This window comes from Cataglyphis hispanica, chromosome 6 (assembly GCF_021464435.1).
Source record: "Cataglyphis hispanica isolate Lineage 1 chromosome 6, ULB_Chis1_1.0, whole genome shotgun sequence".
Taxonomy (NCBI): domain Eukaryota; kingdom Metazoa; phylum Arthropoda; class Insecta; order Hymenoptera; family Formicidae; genus Cataglyphis; species Cataglyphis hispanica.
This window is the reverse complement of record NC_065959.1, coordinates 4,182,086-4,202,934: the sequence shown is the minus strand read 5'-3', so window position 1 is coordinate 4,202,934 and position 20,849 is coordinate 4,182,086. Positions and strand designations below refer to the sequence as shown.

At 29.4% G+C, this 20,849-nt stretch overlaps 3 protein-coding genes across 4 annotated transcripts; 1 reads left to right on the top strand and 2 right to left on the bottom strand.

Annotated features, from left to right (window-relative positions):
* Positions 1-1,182: 1,182 nt before the first annotated feature.
* On the bottom strand, positions 1,183-5,192 carry LOC126850331 (1,5-anhydro-D-fructose reductase-like). Of its 2 annotated transcripts, none has more exons than XM_050593206.1 (8): positions 5,052-5,192; positions 4,129-4,222; positions 3,707-3,874; positions 3,403-3,519; positions 3,053-3,247; positions 2,457-2,654; positions 2,234-2,382; positions 1,183-2,008 (listed from the first exon to the last, which is right to left on the bottom strand). In XM_050593206.1, exons 2-8 carry the CDS (start codon positions 4,198-4,200, stop codon positions 1,966-1,968), a joined length of 942 nt encoding a protein of 313 aa, XP_050449163.1. In that variant the 5' UTR covers positions 4,201-4,222; positions 5,052-5,192; the 3' UTR covers positions 1,183-1,965. The 2 variants fall into 2 exon arrangements, with proteins under 2 accessions (XP_050449163.1, XP_050449164.1); XM_050593207.1 differs by having other exon boundaries at positions 4,917-5,064.
* A 1,320-nt stretch (positions 5,193-6,512) lies between these two features.
* On the bottom strand, positions 6,513-20,524 carry LOC126850380 (probable tRNA (guanine(26)-N(2))-dimethyltransferase). Its single transcript, XM_050593299.1, has 5 exons — positions 20,380-20,524; positions 11,462-12,106; positions 10,734-11,380; positions 10,628-10,636; positions 6,513-8,429 (listed from the first exon to the last, which is right to left on the bottom strand). Exons 2-5 carry the CDS (start codon positions 12,104-12,106, stop codon positions 6,842-6,844), a joined length of 2,889 nt encoding a protein of 962 aa, XP_050449256.1. The 5' UTR covers positions 20,380-20,524; the 3' UTR covers positions 6,513-6,841.
* LOC126850322 (uncharacterized) lies at positions 12,136-19,747 on the top strand. Its single transcript, XM_050593193.1, has 6 exons — positions 12,136-12,269; positions 13,037-13,351; positions 13,908-14,132; positions 16,060-16,167; positions 16,381-16,518; positions 17,002-19,747. Exons 1-6 carry the CDS (start codon positions 12,233-12,235, stop codon positions 17,259-17,261), a joined length of 1,083 nt encoding a protein of 360 aa, XP_050449150.1. The 5' UTR covers positions 12,136-12,232; the 3' UTR covers positions 17,262-19,747.
* Positions 20,525-20,849: the final 325 nt, after the last annotated feature.

The following is a 20,849-nucleotide window of genomic DNA, read 5'->3' as shown; positions in this document are numbered from 1 at the left end:
TTAATTCTTAACAATCAATAATTTTGAAGCAATTATTATTTATTTCATTTTTAAATAAATCTTAATATTCGATGATTAAAATATAAATATTGGAGTTTATATTATATATTATAGAATCTATTATTATTTTCATATTTAAAAAATTTCAACATCTAATAGTAATTTGGACTACTTTACTCTTCGATTCTTGCAAATTATGAAAAAGTGTCATAAGTCTTGCGTAACGACATATCGCATTGATAAGTAATACTCGCATATTCGCAACATTCGCAGACATAATATGTAATATCAGTAATGCGTGGTTAGCAACGGACTAATTTAAATGACCTGTTTGTAGTGATAGTTGAATTCACCATGGCAAACCAACGCTGTGGAAAATTACAGCAATCGTTCAGAAACATTTGGAGCAATATATGAATTGAGCCCTTGACGATTTCTTGGAAGATCAATGTGTTATTCATACACAGTATTATCTAATAAAGTCAAAGCGATAATTCGACGATAATATATATATATATATATATATATATATATATATATATATATATATATATATATACATCGCATGAAGTACACATATATTTTCTATTTTAATTATATTATTATATAATAATTACGTTTACTATTCCTTCTGAGATTTATAATTTTTATTTTACTTATTTTACATCTTTATTATATATCCCGATGGGATTGATAATTATTTCCGGATAATATATATATATATATATATATATATATATATATATATATATATATATATATCTTGCGATTTTCGAATAATGATTGCAGAAGCCTTGCTCTTGAAGAAAAAAATTGATAAATATTTAATTTTAATAATAATCGAATTTTTAATTTGTAATCCACTTTATATATATATATATATATATATATATATATATATTCAAAACTTAAATTAAATAAAATTTTACTTTCATGACAATTTAATATTATTCATTGACAATCAATCGCTAATATATTGATAATTATTATAATAAGCAATTAAAAATATAGATCAAATTTCGATGAAAAAAAAAAATATGAATAGATGAATAACTATATGCGATAAATTGTATAATGTAAAATCCATAAGTTTTGCTAAAATTAGATAATAAAAATAAAGCCTTTGCGTAAAATGATTTTTAATGGATATAACTTATATTCTAAAATAATCAGAATATATAATTATTTCATATATGTATAATGTACACATGTACGTGACGATACAGATATAACCGAAACAAAAGTTTTTCAGATATTCCATTTTTCATCATTTCCATATCTCGATTTATGTGTATATGTGTATGTGTATTAAATATTATGACGCGTGACATTTGCAAATATAGATTAAGACGTGCTTTATCGTGTAGCTTCAAATGGAATTCGGAAAGAGAGACGAATGAATCAAATGCAAAAATACACACGAATGATTTTGGCCCAGACCTTGAAATTTTTCGCAGCAGTTGATAGCTGTAATTGGCTAGACCAAGGGTCGAAACGAGCATCAAATACCACTGTGAGAACATGTGCTCTTTTAAAAGGGATACTAATATGATTATATACGATGTATGTAATGTACACGTATCATAACTATCCTGTTTCTAACTTTAATAAATTCATGACATTATTTGATCAGAAATTTCGAAAAACATTATTAAATTAATTAATAAATAAAATCTTCTAAGTTTATATGATTTAATTAATATGTATATCTTTTTTGGACATTTTTCATTTAAATTTGCTAGATTATCGAAAGAAAAAAGAGAGAGACTATTAAAGTTATTTTAAAAACATCTTTGAATTATATTTTAGAAAGTATATTTTCTTAAATGTATATATAAGAGATTTATTTGATAAAGTTTTCTTTATGTTCATATAAATTCTTTTTTTGTTTTATTCATTTGTATATTCCTTTTTATTCCTTTATAAAATACATGTCTCTTTCTTTCTTTTTCATTCTGATTTCATTTAAAATGGAATGTTGAAAGGAAAATACTTGAAATCTTTCGCTCTGAAACACAGAAATAAAAAAGAAGTTATTACAGAAACAGGAAAATGTTAAATTGTAAACAATTTATGATAAATCACACAGTTCAGATTTTTAACTATTCTTAAACGTATAACAGGTAAAAAATATAAATATAAATACTATTTAATTGAAATATTGACTAAATTGATCAAAGTACTCATTCATGGAAAGAGCTAAATAATACACTTAATACATTATAATACTTACATAGCGAAGCCTGCTACTCTTTCTCCAGTGCCGAGTTTTCGGATAGCGTTCATTTCATCGGATGTCAATGTAAAATCAAAAAATTCCATATTTTCTTTAATTCGACTTTTAGTTACAGATTTTGGTATTGGTGCAACTTCGTGTTGAAACTATAAAAATAATAAAATACATTTCAAATTTGTTAATTACATACGATTTTACCGATTCTTTTTATTATACATACCACATATCGAAGCGCTACTTGCGCCGGAGTCTTATTATATTTTTTTGCGATCTTCAGCACCACAGGATTATCTAATTTGTTTTCAATACCTGATGAATTTCCGGGTTGTCCCAAAGGAGAATAACCAGTTACCGTAATGTTGCGTTTCTTGCAAAAATCTACTAATTTCTCTTGATTTACGTTTATATTAACTTCAATCTACAATTTTGAAATATTAAAATAAAAAAAAATTTTAAATATTAAAATAAAATCTTACAGTATTATAATATATAGAAAACACATATAATAAATATTAATATAATATATTCTCTATAATATAACACATAATACTGCATTAAGCACGTAAAACAAGATAAATAGAATTGAAAAGGTGATTTATGAATGAAAAAAATCAAAGCAAATTTGTACCACAGTAAATTCGATTATTCGTGCATTTATATTATTTTCGATACATCTCATTATTAATAAGATTAAAAATTCGATAATTTTTTGTAAAGTATTTTTTGTATTCTTTAAGGGATTATCGAAACTAATATTTTCTTCAAATAATTAAAAAAATATTAGAAAATAAAAAATTGATTAATATTTAACCATACCTGATTATTAACCGGTGCAATTTTAGCCGATTCAAGTAAACGGTTTATCTGTTCGGAATTAAAATTACTGATCCCAATGCTACGAGTTAATCCTTGGTGAACGCATTCTTCCATTCCTCTCCATGTTTCCAGGTAATCAACATCCGATTCAATCAAATTTCCATTCTTATCTGTAGGCATTAAATTATCTCCTTCCTAGAAAAACGTATGATATTTCTCAGATAAATATTATAAAGATATTTGCTGAAAGATTATAACAGCGAATTCAGCTGTTTTACAAGTTAGATTTCGCTCATCTTTTTTCAAAACCTGATTTTAATAAATTTTTATTTTTTTACGTTAATACTTACCTTGAAAGCAAATGGCCAGTGAACTAAATAGAGATCTATATACTCTAAACCAAGATTGGCCAATGATTTTTTACAAGCCGGAACAACCAACTCTTCTTTGTGCCAATTATTCCACAACTTTGAAAGAAAACAAAATAATATAAATGTTAATTAAATTTACAAAGCAAAATGCTTTAGTTAATTTAAATGTTTATATTTATTGAAATTTAAAAAGACGGATTGAGTTTATCAAATAAATGGCAAAAACGTTAAAGATTTTAAATTAATGTATTTAAGCCGTATTTAATCGTACATTGACACTTACCTTTGTAGTAATAAATAAATCTTCCCTGGTTACAGTACCGTCTTCGATTTTTTCGCGAATAGCTTCCCCGATCTCTTTCTCGTTACCGTAAAAAAAAGCTGTATCAATATGGCGATATCCGAGATCTATCGCTTCCTTAACAGCTCTTCCTGCATTTTTATCCACGGACTATTTGTTAAGAAAAAAGAGAATATAATTATATTTATCTTAAAAAATTTATTAATTCTGTGCAAAGATTTTCCACACCATGCGTAGAACATACACACACACACACACACACACGTACATATTTTAGTTGCTAAATTTTATCGTACATTTATTTAAATTTCAAACAAGCGCAAATAAATGATGTGCTTCTTTTATGACATGATTTTTACATATATTATCACTATCATATGTGCACAATGTTACAAAAAACTTACTTTGTAAGTCCCGAGCCCTAACATAGGCATTTTATATCCGTTAGAGAACGTGACTGTTGGAATGTCAGGCATTGTGATCGTCGGCAGAAACAGTCTGAAATAGGAATAACAAAATTGTTAGTGAAAATAAGCACTGTGACACAAAGAATCTCTTGTTACTTGGAAAAATTTATATAATACTGTTATATGTAAATATGTAACTTGATATCGTATATGAAATTAAATCACTGTGCAATCATAACAATTAAATAATGACAAATAATTAAATAAATATTTATAAAATTTAGAAGTATGTTAATTAACTGTGTATAAGTATATAAAAGAATTAGAAGATTCGACAATGCCACATCTCAAGTATATTGAGAGAATAATATATGATCTTATAAGAGAAAGAAAGACATATTAGAAAATATCAAATCAAATACCGACAATTGTTCGAATTCACAATTCTCGCCTGACAACTAGAAAAAATCTTATATTTTTTTTAAATTCATATTTTAATTCTTTAGCTTTTATTTATAATTAAACTTTTTAGAATCTTTCTTTTGTTAATGCAAATTAATTATTATAATTAAAATTATATCATAATAGATTAATTATATTAAGTTAAAAAATATAATGTCAGATATATGCTGCTATTTTTATTAAAAAAATATTTTAATCAGCAATTTAATTTGATGCTTACAATTAATGAAAAAAAAAATGTGATTATATATGATTATGTTATGATGTTATAAAGATTAGAATATCTCTTCTATTTTCATTTTGAAATTTCAAGGAATATTCACCAAAATATTCTAGAAACCAGAAATATCATTAAATGTGTGTGAAAATACACTCAATTATTATTGTTATTTATGCACTTCGGGTAACTTGCGTTTCGCTTGACATATCTACAATAAAACATCAAAGGCTACATTTACCGGCACAATATTAACGTCTACTCTTGACTGTATGAATACGCTACTCGTAGATTGTAACGATTGTTTCTCAATTCACTGTGCTATTTATAATATGGAGAGTCATTACGTAATACCACCTCCAATCTTGTTTTCTATATCAATCGGTCTCAAATAAAAAATTACACAAATATAAAATCGCATTGATATAATATATGTGATAAAGATATTACTTGTTGCTTTAAATCTTCTTCTATTGATTAGCTGCGACAGATACATATGTATCTATACATGTATCAGTTAGATTAGATAATGGCTGCATTACAAATAGACACGCAATATCGTGACATACAATTTAATGTTATATAGGCATCTAATGAATCGAAAATAAAATACTTTTTAACATCATGTAAAATTTTTATTGAAGCAAACAGACAATGTAAATAATCAGACTTTTGTTCTTATTCCTACTTACCATATATATATTTATCAAAAGTCTTAGCACATAAATCTCTGTACACGATAATATACAAGATAAGTTAAAAAAATGTTAAAAAAATATTAAGTTTTTTGTTTTTTTAACGAGAATAACATATACGAATAATGCCAGATAGTAATGATAAAGTATCTACAGAACATATTTGTGCCAAGTCATGTATGATATGCATAAGATATAGTCTGTTTAAAAATATCTTGAAGATTATCAAATTTCAAAAATCCAACTGAAAAATTGCATTATGTAATGGTTTCTTATTATGCTTGATTTTAATTGACGAGACACACACACGCACACACACACATATATATTATATACAAATCGGAAATTTTATTAAGATGTCATCATAACCTAGGCAGCATAAATCTATTCTATAAACATTCTATAAATTTTTTTTCAATGAATATATAAATATTCTATAATATTTGAATATTCTAATAAAGTAAAAAAAACTATCTATGAATTTGCATAAATGCAACATCAAAATGCGATCGTTCTCAATTACAATGTTCTAGCAGATTTATAAAATATTCCTTTAACACGAGAATATTCTACCAATTTTCACAGATAATTCTGTAAGAATATTCTCAAAATTGTATATTTGATGCTAAATACAATAATCAAAGAATATAATTATGCTATCTGGGAATAGATCATTAATTTTTCATTCTCATTTAGACATTAATATATAATAATTTAAAAAATAAATAGTATATTGATAAAATGTGATATTATATTCCCATGTCTGGTACGAACATATCAAATATTTCTCAAAAATTAAATTTTTATTTATTTAAAAAATTTTTATCTAAAAAAATTAATCAATATAATAGTTGCGCAATTTGAAAAATACATTTACTTTTATAATTCTATAAATCTTTCTAATATTTTTTTTCCACTAAAGTTTGAATACTGTAATTGACATAAAATAACATTAGAAGTATGCATAAATAACATTACAGAATTTATAAAAAAAAAACATCTTATTATAAAATAAAATACATTATTTGCATACAACAATGCAAAAACTACAATCTCTGATAAAAGTGTACAAAGTAAGATTCAACTATATTATACACAAGGATATGTAACACTTATATATCTCTTTCACAGACACAAATTACTTTAATTTTTTCGCCATTTGTTTGTCAGGACATAAATAATCCTACAAAGCTAGTTACAAAAATTATTCGTATACATAATATCGCAGTTTTCTTGAATTTGACATGTTAATAAAAAAAGAGTTAAAATATTTGTCCAAAATATATATATTGAGATGTAAACTTCGAGTGTACAAATTACAAGAAGTTTTTTGTGTTTATTCTTGTATTACTTGTTGTTCTATAGCAGATAATTTTTTTTTACTATTTTTATTTTGATTTTTCACTTTTTTCGAATCTTCCACCATATCTTCAAGATCTACTCTGATTCTTGCACGAACGCCTGGTCCCCAATTTACAGTGGGATTTTGTTGAAAGCGTGACAAATGCCTCTGACGAGAAATTGGATTTGCTAGGGGATGTTCTGCGAGAGAAATATCTCTTGTAAACGATGCATTAAGTATACGGGCAGCCGGACTATCTTCAGCCAGCTTCTCCCGTTTTGCAGGATGCTCTTTCTCCCAAGCACGCACAATATCCCATATCACGTCATTTGGCGCATCCGTTTTAATGGAGGTTTTACTCGCATGCGAGTATGATACTTTGTATCCTGCATTCAGTAACGCTGATCTGAATTTCAATATCGATGGAACATCGCATTTAACTATGCACATTAAACGATCCAGATTATAATATAATGGAATATCCAGTTCTTCGTGTATCATGGTCAAGACACCTTCCATTCTTTTTGATGTACCTAATTCTATGTTATTCAAGTTGCATAACAGTCGTGATACAAACTCTTGATCGTGCAAAGATCCTAACCATATTGGGCCTGCCATATGTTGCCGATATTGACAATGTTTACAGAGCTGATTTACTGCAGGTGCATTCGGTAATTTATAATTATTGGAAGGTTTTTTTGTTGCTAATGATTGAAAGGTCATACTTTCACATCCATTGCACTGATAAAGCATCCCTATTTTGCTAGAGTTTTCTTTACACTTATTGTGGCCTGTATATACCTTAACGAATACTCTTATATAAAAATCAATGCTTATAGATAATAATGGTACTATATATCGTCCATACCGTCCTGCATAAGATGCAATGCATTGGAGTAATATCCGTAATGCTATCTCATGGCAAGACTTTGATTTTATCGATATTGCTCCATATTTGTAATAACAAGTTTCTGGAGTATTGCCAGCTAGTACAGCCATATCAGTAGCAGTAACCAAAAGTATACCACCATCAGCTACACACTGCACTGCTCCATCCAAATATATCGAAGGACAGCCATATGGATCCAAATCAACCGCATCAAAACGATTTCGTCTACGTTGATACATCAACAATGTTGCATCTTCATGGTAAGGCGTTACTAAATTTTCAACTCCATTATGCAAAATGTTTTGTTTAATACTGTCCACTGCCTTTGCAGAAATATCATTGGCCACAATTTGTTGAACACCTTTCACTTCCTTAGCATATCGTATGCTACGCAAACCTGTTGCAGATAAAGCCTCCAATATGGTAATTCCCTTCTGCTTCTCTGTATTCATCTCATTATCACATAGTATATTAGCTTTATTGTCTTCCGTTGAATTATTTTTCTCTACCATTTTGTTGCATCTGTCTTGTGCAAATATTGTTAATACCGCTATACTAAGATCTCTGTTGAACTCTTGAACTGGATTATAGAAGACTTTTTTATTTGTCACTATTATCTGTGCTTTCCCTTCACTTATAACAGGAAATTCCTCAAGCTTGAGTTTCTTTGTGCATTTCTCGTGATCCATATTTGTCATATATATATATATATATATATATATATATATTAACTCTGAAATATGTTAGTACATTATATATTTTATATTGAGACGATTATAATATAGAATTGTAATTTACTATTATTTTTATAAAGTCATTAAAGTACTTACAAGTATTGTATTATATTGATCTATATCTTTCATATATATAAACTATTTTTTGTTTAAAAATGCTCAAATATTTTCTTGTTATAATCGGTTAGTATGTTTGTAGATTTTTTTTTCTTGTAAATTTAATTATCTTTAATCTCTACACACATTAACGTTTTATTTGGTCTCATCATTAATCATCCCTAACAAAATATACATATGCATACATACATTCAAGCATTGCTAGACATTGCTAGATATTAGACAGACATACGGTTTATACACTAACGCTTTTTCGGCAATTATATTAACTGGAAAGAATTATAAATCGAAACAACAGATGGTAAAAGTCACGTTTAAACTGTCGATAAGAATATCATATCGACATGTGGTATTTCCATGTAACATCGTTTTATTTTAATTACAAATCTGCAAATCTTTTATTTCTCACGCATAGTTCTGTTATATTATAGTTATATCAATAAATTATATCATGATAAAGATGCATACGAATATAAAAAAAAGTATTGTTCCAACATTTATTAGTATGATATTCGTACACAGACAATCTCTTATTCCTCTACTACTATATTCTTATGTCTTATAATTCAAAATGGTACTGGGTGTTGATCTCTCTGTTCTACTTCAACTCTTACACTAAACTATAATAAATACATCATTTTACACTAGAGATCTATTATGAAATTATAATATTCAAGTTATTTCTAATAAAGAAATAACATAAATTTTCTCTCTCAATATCTTTGAATCATTATGATCTTTTTTTGATACACCATATTATAATAAAAATACCATATTATAACAAAAAAACGTAATTTTTTCCAATTATTCCGGAAATCTTCATAGAGCCAAATCGATTTTTCACTTATTTGCGAGATTTCAAAAACTTTTTAGTTAAAAATTTTAGAAATACTAACCAAATATCTATAACAATAATCAACAAGAGACAGAATTATTTTGATCAAAAACTTTTCCGAATAATTCTATAATAGCCTCTTCTTCAAATAAATGATTATCTTCACACGAATATAATTTTTTCACAAACTTAGCCTTGATTATAACAAATCATTTCGTAAAACCAAATACAAAATAGTTCAGTATGTGTGTTTTTGATTTATAAATGTATTTGCTGGAGTATAAATCAACGATTAAAAAAAACTTATTTTTAATGGAGAAAAATAGAAATAGAAAAACACCTTTACTTAAAAACAAAAGTTTCTTTTACACAAAAAATATGAAGAACATCAATTTATAACATATATTCATATATATGCACATATATTACTGAATGGTTTTTTTCAATTTTGAATTCTATTCAGAGATTCAATGCTTGTAGAATTATACATATACTTTTTCTAACATTAGGCAAACTATAGGAACTAAATATATTATATATTTGAATTCAACATAGAAATAAAAAGAGATACTTGAATTGAACATAAGCTACAAATGATTGGTTGTCCCAATATGTATCCTTACATGCACACACATACACAAATATAGACACACACGCACACACACACGCGCGCGCGCGCGCGCGCACACACACACACACATATACACATCATGTTTAATAAAAGATAAAAACTACTACTAGATTTATCCTTTTAACTTCTATTATCATCAACTATCAACTTCAGTCATAAAACGATTCCTATTCATTGTACTATATCATAAAAAAGGTTTTAAGATAAATTTCAAAAATGTAACTTTTGGCATATCCTGACTATTTGTATTGTTATGCAAATAATTAAATCTGTTTTTTTAGAAAACAATCCTTTTCAAAAAACATTTTTTCTTATATCGATAAATATTTCCTATATCAATAAAATTATATAGTTGATATTTTTGTTCGTATTTTATATGGGACTACGCAATTATAAAACTGTTTCATTTAATTTGTGTATCATAAAATGTTCAAGTAACAAAAATTTTGAATGCTTATTAATTTCAAGGGATATTAAATATTATTTCTATTGATATCTATATTGGGAATGAATTCTTACTGATTGATAAGCTGTTGTTTTCGTAAAAAACACCATTATTTATACATCAGCAAATACTATTTCTCTATATCATCGAGAAAAATATCAACATTTTCTAGTATTTTTTTATCAGAGTTCAGATTATTCTAATCATCATGAAATCAAATACTCGCACCTTTCACGCCACATCTTTTTCTTGCGCTGGTTTTTTGCAAACAGAACCTATATCCTCTTCATCCTCCGCCTTACGCTTTTTTCTTACCAGATGTGAAATATCGCTAGCAGGTTTAGAGATATTACTACCACTTCCGGAAGCTTCGCTCGTTTCACCATCTTTAGAGCATCCATTCAATCTCTCTTCTTTAATTTCTTTGATTACATCGGCTTCTTTTTTCATGTCCTTGATGTCTGCAATTTTTTCCTGGATCTCTGGAAGAAGCTCTTGCAATTCCTTGATCTCACCTTCAACAGTATAAAAGGGATCCTCGGATTGAGGTGGATTATTTTGCATTGTCTTCAGGTGCACAATCTTCGCCTCCAACAGCGCAGATGCTTGATTGAATTGCTCGATGCTAGCATCAAAATTATTTGCCATTGCATGAGTCAGTCCGAGTTGATAATGGATCTCGGCAATTGCACGATGGTCGCGTGGAGTCATTTTCTCCAGCAGATTCAAACAAGCTTTGAAATCAATCAGCGCACTCTCGTGGTTGCCACCTTCCATTGCCACCTCGCCTAGAAGACGATATGCTTCAGCTAGCAATTTCCAACCTGAGGATCCGCGTTTTAGCAGTACCAGTTTTGCCAGTTCCAAGACTTCCCAGGCAATCTAAAAGAAAAAAAATTGAATATTAAAAACAATTGATTCAATACAATATCGATATTTAAACTCATCAAAAAGATCAATCACCTGTAAATTATTCACATCGTCCTCGTTTTCCTTCTCAACGTCCTCTTCTTCTGCCTCCCCGTCCTTCTCATCCTCCTCTCTCTTCATACTACTTCCAGAAGCCTCGCCATTGTATACATCAGGATCTCGACTACAGCCAGGAGTTTCCTCTTTTTGTGTTTTTTCTTCGATTTTGCTATCGACTATTTTATCTTCTTTGGAATTCTCCATCTTCTCGTCCTTTTCACTCTTTGTATCCTTTGGATCTTCATTCTCTTTCAGTTCTGATTTATCATTTTCTTTATCATTCGATGTGCAAGGGCTATTTTCCATACCGTTGCTGCTTTCTGTAATGGTCTCCTCGTTCTCTTCCTCCTCTTCTTCCTCTTCACCTTGCTCATCCTGACTAACTTCCTCAGAGCCGGGTACACCGCCCCCCAACACCCCTGCTTCCTCACGTGCTAGACCCAGAAGGGCTCGTCCGTAAAGCAGATAGAGTTCGCCCATCTCGTCGCCCGTCTCACCATGTTCTTGGGCAAGGAGTTCGCAGGCCTGAGCTAGGACAACCACCGCCAAGTTGTAATCGCGTACTAGGAGATGACGTTTGCCCTGGGAGATCGCCGTCGCGGCATCCTTGATCGGCACTTCCTCCGATAGATCTGCCATCTAAGGAAGAAAGACGAGAAAGTTCCCGTATACACAAAGAATTATCACTTGCATTTTTGGAAGTGGCAACAAGCGAGAAATTTGCATTTTAACGACGCGCGGATGAAGTGGTAGTCAAATCAAGCGATGACCGTGAGAGAACATTGTTCTCTAGATAAAAAAAGTAAATAAATAGTCTCTATATTCCATTACATCATCCTTTTGTAAATGCATTGCACTGCGAAGCAGAAACTGAATCAAACGTGTTGCCATGCTTGCTTGATAGCGTTGACGAACATATATGTGTTACGACTGTAAATGCAGATGTATGATATTCAATCCCTATTGAGATTTAATGGATATAAAATTGCTACATAAAACATATTTTAAAATTCATAGATCTTTTCCTGATAGTGTACGCATATCACACACACAAATCAAATTAAATGCTTTTTTTGAAAATAATCTTTAGAGATCTTAAAACTAGTCAAAATACGTATGTTATCTCCCTTATTGTATTAAAAAGAAAAAAAAACTGTAAGGTAAAGTTTGCAAATCTGAAATTTAAATTTAAAAAAATTGATAAACAAATTATAAAAATATGAAAGGAACTTCAAATATATTCAAAGTTGCAAAGAGACAATAATTAAATCTTTTAGCAAAATAATGTTCTCTAGCTGTTTTCGAGTTTCTTGTCTAGATATATATATATATATATATACATATAAACGTAGAAGATTTCTATCGTGAGAGAGAATATTAATCTGAATGAACGGGCCAGGAATTTAAATATATTTTGTCTACAGATTTAATTAATAAAATACAAATGGTCAATAATCAGTTATAAAGCAATCTTATTTTCTCTTTCTTCAATTGCTTTAGCAAAAGCTAAAGTTCGATTGTTCGCAAGACGCAGAAACGGCATGTAGGTGATAAGACGGGTATCCGCAGCATCCACGGGTGGGGAAGAACGGACGAGGGTGGCTCTCCGCGTGGGTCGATTCATCGTGGCGCTTCGACGCGGAAGGACGAGGGCGTCCGCATCGCGAGGATATCCAGGGAGAGAAAGAGAGATAGAGATAGAGAAAGGAAGAGCGAGTTCCAAGGGCGTACATCGGCCAGTAACGAGTCGGGGGACGCGAGCGACGCTTGCAGGCGTCGCCCTAGGCGCCGCTGTCCGAGAACAGATGGAGCCGACCCGCGTACCCCGGGGTCCCGGTCCGCGCCTCGTCTTCCTCTTCGCCACTCTCGTGTTGACTTTCGCAGGTAAAGAAAAGATATTTTTCTTTCGCATTCCGCGAAAAATAAATTCCATCTTCAGCCTCTCTTATGTTGCCTAAGAAGCATGTGTGAAGATCTGTTGCGCAGTGTATCTTTCTTGAAAAGAAATTCGTGAAACAATGCGAGTTGCATATATATCGATAAGTATATAGACTTTGATCGGAATGAAGCCCGAGCATGATCTTGACATTTTATCGTGTCTCCTTGAAGAAGTGTCTACTGAAACATTTAACGATAAAAGTGTAATAAAAATAAAAATTTCTATTTTAAATTGCGCTATTACAATTTTTTCTTTCACAATTGATAATATAAATGCTGTAAAGGTGTTTAAATGTCTAACGAAAATAAAATTGTACAATCTCAAACTATATTATTATACAAATTATTTATCACAACATTTATGACTGATTTCGACATTGGACAGAAATTTTCTGATCTCTTATTATAAAAGAGAAACTTTATCTAATTATAAAACAAAACTTGATAAACACAAGAAATCTTTTGCACCGTCAAATAATTGCATTTTGTTGGCATTTCTCAGCGACGGGGCTTCTATGCGGTGCGATAATGTCGGATCATTGGGAAGAGATCAGCTGGGACAAGGAAGGCCTATCTCATGCAAACGTCAATCTCACGTGGTATCTGGACGGTCAGGTGGCAATGCTAAAGTCTTCCGATAATCATCGAACTAATCGTGTTACTAAAAGTTCGTCCTTTTTGGTTCCTATGCACGGCGGAATTTGGATTATGTGTGTTACATTGTCAGGTACAAACCGTTATAATTTCTATTCTAAGATTGCAATCAACTTTTTTTATTCATAAACAGCTTTCTTTCCCCTTCCCCTTTTAATATGTTTTAGAGAATAACGGCAAAAAAATGCGATTTGAGAGTTTTCTTGATATATTATCTTAGAAATGTAGAAAAAATACACATAATTCTATTATTTATTTCATCAGAGTAATCTACGAGTTATAGATGTTTTCCACATTATGATTTTAATTATTTACAAGTATTATTATTACATTGCCAAAGATATAAAAATAATGAACAAATTATCAACAAATATTATTCGCATTTAAATAAAAAGCCAAAATCACATGTTTTATTTTTCTCTGATATCTTATTTAAAATTCTTATCAGATATTGACACCGTTCATATATTTTTTTTTTCGTATTTGTCGGTCAATAGAAACATTATCGATTTTATGAATCGGCAAACGAACGAAGATTAGGTCTAGGTTAATAGAATCATCGTTTTGCTCAAATCCTCTGAAAAAATGAGAATCTCACGGTCACGCGATCATATGAATGTACTGTTCAAACTATGCGATTCGGCGGTTCGATATCTCCGGACAAAGTCAAGGTAGCATCTAAATATAGTCACATATATATGCAACATAAACACATGATCCTTCCAATAAATTTACAAAAGATACTTATCGTATTTTTACAAAATAATATTAATTTTTCTATTAATTTCCCTTGTATATAAACATGGTTTTCTTCTTTAATAATGTTTAATAAAGTCTTTATATTAATTTTAAGACAAGATTACTTTAAAAAGAATCATATTTTAGAGAAAGTTCTTAACGGTCATAATGATTTTTAGATAATGTCAATCTTCGAAAAAAATCGTAATAAATATTTTTTTCTAAACAATTTCTAAACAAAATACTTCTTTTCCTGATAAAATTTATAGCCGATGTCAATGCTAATCCAATCTTTCACTTAAATTTATTTAAATTTATTCTTCCTTTGTAATTCTCTGAAACATATATCTTATAGAAATTTTCCTTCATTTATTATTAGTTGCTTAAAATCTAAAAACTATAAATCGATATGTATTTTTGAAGAAAAAATCGTAAATATTCATAAATTAATCAAAATTGATGCAAAATTCCACAAATTTCGAGCATCTTGTATGTCAATATCTAGATACAATTGCGAAAAAAGTTGCATTGATATAAAAAAATATAGTCGATGTACCTTCTTTCATTTAATCGAACGTGCGCAACCTTGGATTATTCGAAGAATTTGGAAGCCTAATTGTCTCATTTAGTTATTTTTATCAGAAAAGTACCTTTATAGTGCCTGAACACGCCAAGTACAGTACCTAGCACTGCATCGTTTTTGCGCATTTATATCACGTGGCCAAGGTGTTAATGATTGTTTGTATGACGATGCGATAATTGTCAAAAATCGTAAGATACCGCACTATTTTACATAGCTTTTTTATAATTCGACAACTTTTTGAAACTTGAAACGATACATAAATATAGCTTCCTTTCGCAATCACTTTTTACTCTCTCAATTGAAAACATTACTAGACTACATGTATAAACGCAGGGGATACCACTTTGAAGAACATAACATTAATAGATAAATGAAAAAATATTTGAGTTCAAACATATTTTATGTGTACGAATTTAATTCACATATCTATAAGCTTATATAAATCCTCATCCAAAAAACGATAAAAGATAGAACGGCACGAAAACTTGCACATCTGTAAGAAATAAAAAAAATTATATCGCAATGATTTTTTTTTAATCTTAATTTTTAATTTTGATTTTTTTTTATCTTGAAAGAAATACCTTGGCCAATTCGCATTATAATAAGCAAAATTCTATCTATTTAAATGGAAAAAAGTAAATTATAGTTTATCAACAAATTGTGTTTTTTTTTTTTTTAGAGGAAGAGATACAGCTGTTAAGTCAGGTGGGTTTCCCGCAAGAGAGATGCATCAATTACTTGACACCGAATGAACCGCATGAAGAAATACGCGTAGCTTGGCAAAATCGTAAGTGAATATTAAACAACAAATTAAATTAATCTATATAGTGCAATATTGATTTTGTATCCTAGTACATATATTGTTTCAACATGATTGATAATTACTCATTTTACACAACTCCTATTTTGCAATCAATCGACAAATATATATAGAAATAACATAATTATAAGAATCGATATAATTGAATTGAATAATCGCAAGCTCCATAATCTGTTTCAGGAATGCAGAATCTAAGTATCTCATGCTCTTTAGTGTGCCTAATTATTCTAGGATGCGCCGCACTTATAGGATTTTTCGGACTATGCAGGCATCAGATATCGGCCGTGCTTGTGACGGGAGTAATGTACCTCCTTGCAGGTTAATATAATTTTAAGTATTTATATAATTTAATTGTTTATCATTTAACTGTTTATATAATTTTGATTGATGTATCAAAACTTCAAGTATACCTTGCAAAGAGGTATAACTATTTATATAATTCTGATAGAGTAATAATGTATTAAGACTTCAAGTAAAAGATTTTCAGTAAAAGATTTAGTTCCATTTTATCCATTTATCAAGAATCTCAAAATATCATGAATATCTTAATATCACCTTATTTTGACATAATAAAGAAATATTTTATTAAATGAATAAGTACTGAAATAACTATATGTATCAGAAATGAAATTTTTTTATTCGAATGAAACTTGGATAGAATACTAACAAAGAGATAAATTATATATTTTAGAAAAAGAAAAAAATATGCCTATGAACTTTATTGTATTATCATACACCCCATGCGTATAGCAATCAAAACAACGGCGATTAAATTAGGATTATCGCTGATTTTTATTTCAGCAACATTCGCATTGTTTACGCTGACGATCATTCATTTCAAGAGGGACCATGGGACCAAATTAGTAGTGGACGGTGGTCCCGAGGACGGCGTAATCGGCATGCCTGTTCCTCGCAGTGTCCTCAAGGCCAGAAAGTTCACTACCGCATGGAGCATGGACCTGGGATGGGGTGGAGTCACCCTCTGTGCCCTCGCATCGGTCGCTTGGATACTCCTCAGTAAAATCATGCGTTTCAGCCCGATCGCTGCCATGATCGCGTAGCAGTGGGACGCCTTCGAGGTTTAAGGTCGTTTCTGATAATTACTATATTTCGATCCTTTCTGCGATCCTTACGGAAATTAAATTTCAATGTTTCATTATTTTCCTAATCGATATGTATCACGATGATTCAAGAGATTTTTCCTTTTGTATAAGTTTTTCGAATTCTGATCTTCGATTTTCTATAACAAATATATTTCAAACAGTCATTCGTTACACAATTAAAAAATGATTCATCTTACAACACATATATTACGCTGAAGTGTATAATTTTGAAAACTTATAAATGATTAGGATTAGTTTCAGTTGTATTTTTTATTTATTTTCTATTTTTGATTTGTTTAAGTTATCAGCTAAAATGATATATGAACTTCATATACTGCAATTCTCAATCACCGTCTATGTAAACAATTCTTTGAGTCTCCTATAATATGTAGTCAATTATATAATCATTGTATGTTAAATAAGTGATACTGTCTTCGTTTTATTTGATAAATGTGATAATTGTTTTTATCAATCATTTTCTTGATGAATAATCTAAATTGCGAATACAATATTTATCTCATATTGCAAAATTCTGAAAATTCGAGTATAAAAATTTTTAAAATTTATGAGTGTTTTGCGTTCAAGAATTGAAGATTTGAAAAAAATTTTAGAAAGGAATCGCAGATTGGACGTTTACAGATACTTCTTGAGGAAGTTGCATCCAGAAATGACTACATCTCGAAGGCGACAACTGTTACTTTGTATCATTTATAATATCTCATTTGCATAAATGTTATTCCAATTGAAGGAATATAAGTTTACCAAAAGAGATGCAGAGAATCTCTGATCAATATACAATTCTCGTCCCTTCAAAAGCATCTAATAATTCTGACATTTGATCGGCGCTTTGTAGTAAATAATTACGTCATTTTGACATAATTTATATTTTTATCTCTGAATGTAATCATTTGACTTATTCGCTACAAGTAATTACACAAACTCACTAGAGGATTCAAGAAACAAGAGAACGAATAAATCTATAACACGCTCATGGTGTAAAAAGATAAGATGTAACATATTCCCGTGGATGCACAATGGATGGACAATCAGGAATTAGTCTCAAATGTTAAAAGTAATATAGCAATTAATATTATTATGAATGTTACACAAAAGAATTAAATAACATAATTTTTGAAACTTGTTGCTTCGATTTTATTCAAATAGTTTTATATTTTTTAAATATTTATTCATTTTAATTAATAAATTATTATTTTAGTTATCCTTTCTCCATAAACAATCAAATTCTTCTTTTTTCATTATTATTTTCGTAATTGATCTCATAAATCTATGATTGCATCTATTATGCTCAATATAATACTTTCTCTTTCTATACCATGAGAACATAGCTTTATGTCTCAAGAATTAATAAAAAGAATGTTATTTAAGAATATAATGATACTCTCATATATAATTACATATAATGTAATACAAACGCCTTACAATTAGAATGATAAGCATATGTAAAGCATATTTGTAAAGCATAAAGTAAAGGAATTAGTCGTATACAGAATGAGGTACGTTTTAAATGTGATGCATTAATCTCTCTCAGAATAAAGCAAAAAATGATACAGTCAAAAAATGATATAGTCAAAAAATGAAATATTCTTGTTAAGAATTATAATTTTCCCTCTCAATAATAAATATATATAATTTTATTCCCTCTATTCTGAGATATCAAGTTTTGTATCACGCTTTAAATTGAACCTCAACTTGTATACTGTATAAATTTTTTCACGCAGCAAAGAAGAGCTTGTTTTTGCTACTACTTGTTATAGCAATTAGATGAGATAATTGTGCATATATCCTGCATGAAGGGATTATGAATTGCACTTCGTCCATTAAAACTTAAGGAAATTCCATACATTGTACGCGCTTTTAAAGGAAACATGTTTTTCTAATAATACATTCTTCATTGCAATATTTTTTTATGCGATCTTTGTTGTTTGTTATATTAAAGATAAGATGAAAAACACAATAAAAGACAGCAAATTCCTAACTAAAAACTATTGTATTTTATTCTTATTAAATTTCAAATTTTCTATCTTTAAGATTTTGATACACATAATGATGCCCAAAGTTTTGTATACAAAATCTTAATTCATATATAAAACAAAATGTTTTATATATTTTCTGTTACGCAGATATATACCTTGTATAGAAGGCGTCGTGCTTTTCTTTTAGAACCTACTTCAAAACAAATACCAATTAATCGATAGTCAATTCATTAGAAAAATTTGCCTAATTCATCCATATCACTATCCTTAATCTAATCTTTCTTTTAACTCATCGAATTGATTCTATCTAGATTAATAAAATATACAGCAAGACATTACTGATAAATTAATTACTCATTGACTTATCAAAGTGACTCTGATATTATAATCATTTATCATATTAATGTAAAAATAAAAAAGATTTATGTAACTTGAAATTGTAATATTGTTATAAAGAACATTTTCGCCAAAGATTTACTTAAATAATTAATTAATAAATTAATATTTAAAAAATAAAAAAATACATTATGATTTTATTCTATGCCAACATATACTGATTAATTTAACCTTAAATATCATGTTTTCGATGGTTGCTTACTATTTTAACAGGATCAAGCATCAATTTCAATTATCCAATTTGTAGTCTATTTGAAAGTGCAATATTAATAGTATATCTCGTTCAAATTGACAAAAAAATTCATTTACTGCGCAAGAAACAATGTTTATTGTTGACTGTATTTTCCATTTTATTTCTTTCCGTCTTCTCTCTTTGTCTATCCCGTTCAGCTTCATTCATTTTCAATGCAGTAGAAGGTGTAAGTACCTGCACTTAATTTTTTTTTTTTTAGAAGCACCTATTTATTATCGGTATTCAAGCAATTCATACCAAATTACATTATTCAATAAGAAAAATGTACATGTGTACATATCTTTCTCTTTCTTTTTTCCCCGTTTTATAATTATTCCCTTCGCATTGCGAAATCCATAAAAAAAGATGTTTAAATCACCGGAAAGAAATAAGCGAAAGGATTTGGATTTGAGCGTATCGTTATAACGACAATATGACGTTATCACGTACGTACCTCTTGCTTGCCTTCAAAAAACGATATTGTTTCCTTCACACGCGACGTCCTCGATCTCACGAATCTACAAAAGATTTTCCGTTATGCACACGCGAACTGTGTAACCGGCACGCGGGCAAATTTTACGAGGACTCAACGATCATCGACAATAAACATGTTCGAAGATAGATGATCTACCGATCTGTTTGTGAAATTGTACAAAGTTTCACCGCGACGAGGCGTTACCATCGCGAGTACTAAGAACCAATCCTGACTGCACTTCGTACAGAGAACGACCAATCGCGGAAACTTTCCAGCAAGAAAACACAGGTGGACACAATTGTCACGCAATTGACTATCGAGAATTTTCAAAATCTTGAAAATATTCTCAAAAATATTAATAGAAATATTTTATTTTTAGTTTTTGAAAAATACTTTTCTATTTGACAATTATGCGACATTGTGTTTATGTGTCTTGCTTCTCTGAATTT

What these genes read in the sequence shown, in the direction of transcription:
- LOC126850380 (XM_050593299.1), bottom strand. Translation starts at nt 12,106, where the DNA reads ATGGCAGATCTATCGGAGGAAGTGCCGATCAAGGATGCCGCGACGGCG. An exon ending in ACGATGTGAATAATTTACAG is followed by an intron (nt 11,381 to 11,461) that starts GTGATTGATCTT and finishes TTTTTCTTTTAG; the next exon opens with ATTGCCTGGGAAGTCTTGGA.
- LOC126850331 (XM_050593206.1), bottom strand. Translation starts at nt 4,200, where the DNA reads ATGCCTGACATTCCAACAGTCACGTTCTCTAACGGATATAAAATGCCT. An exon ending in TTGCACCGGTTAATAATCAG is followed by an intron (nt 2,655 to 3,052) that starts GTATGGTTAAAT and finishes TCAAAATTGTAG; the next exon opens with ATTGAAGTTAATATAAACGT. An exon ending in AAGTAGCGCTTCGATATGTG is followed by an intron (nt 2,383 to 2,456) that starts GTATGTATAATA and finishes TTATTTTTATAG; the next exon opens with TTTCAACACGAAGTTGCACC.
- LOC126850322 (XM_050593193.1), top strand. Translation starts at nt 12,233, where the DNA reads ATGACCGTGAGAGAACATTGTTCTCTAGATAAAAAAA. An exon ending in TTGTTCTCTAGATAAAAAAA is followed by an intron (nt 12,270 to 13,036) that starts GTAAATAAATAG and finishes GGGTATCCGCAG; the next exon opens with CATCCACGGGTGGGGAAGAA. An exon ending in ACGCGTAGCTTGGCAAAATC is followed by an intron (nt 16,168 to 16,380) that starts GTAAGTGAATAT and finishes AATCTGTTTCAG; the next exon opens with GAATGCAGAATCTAAGTATC.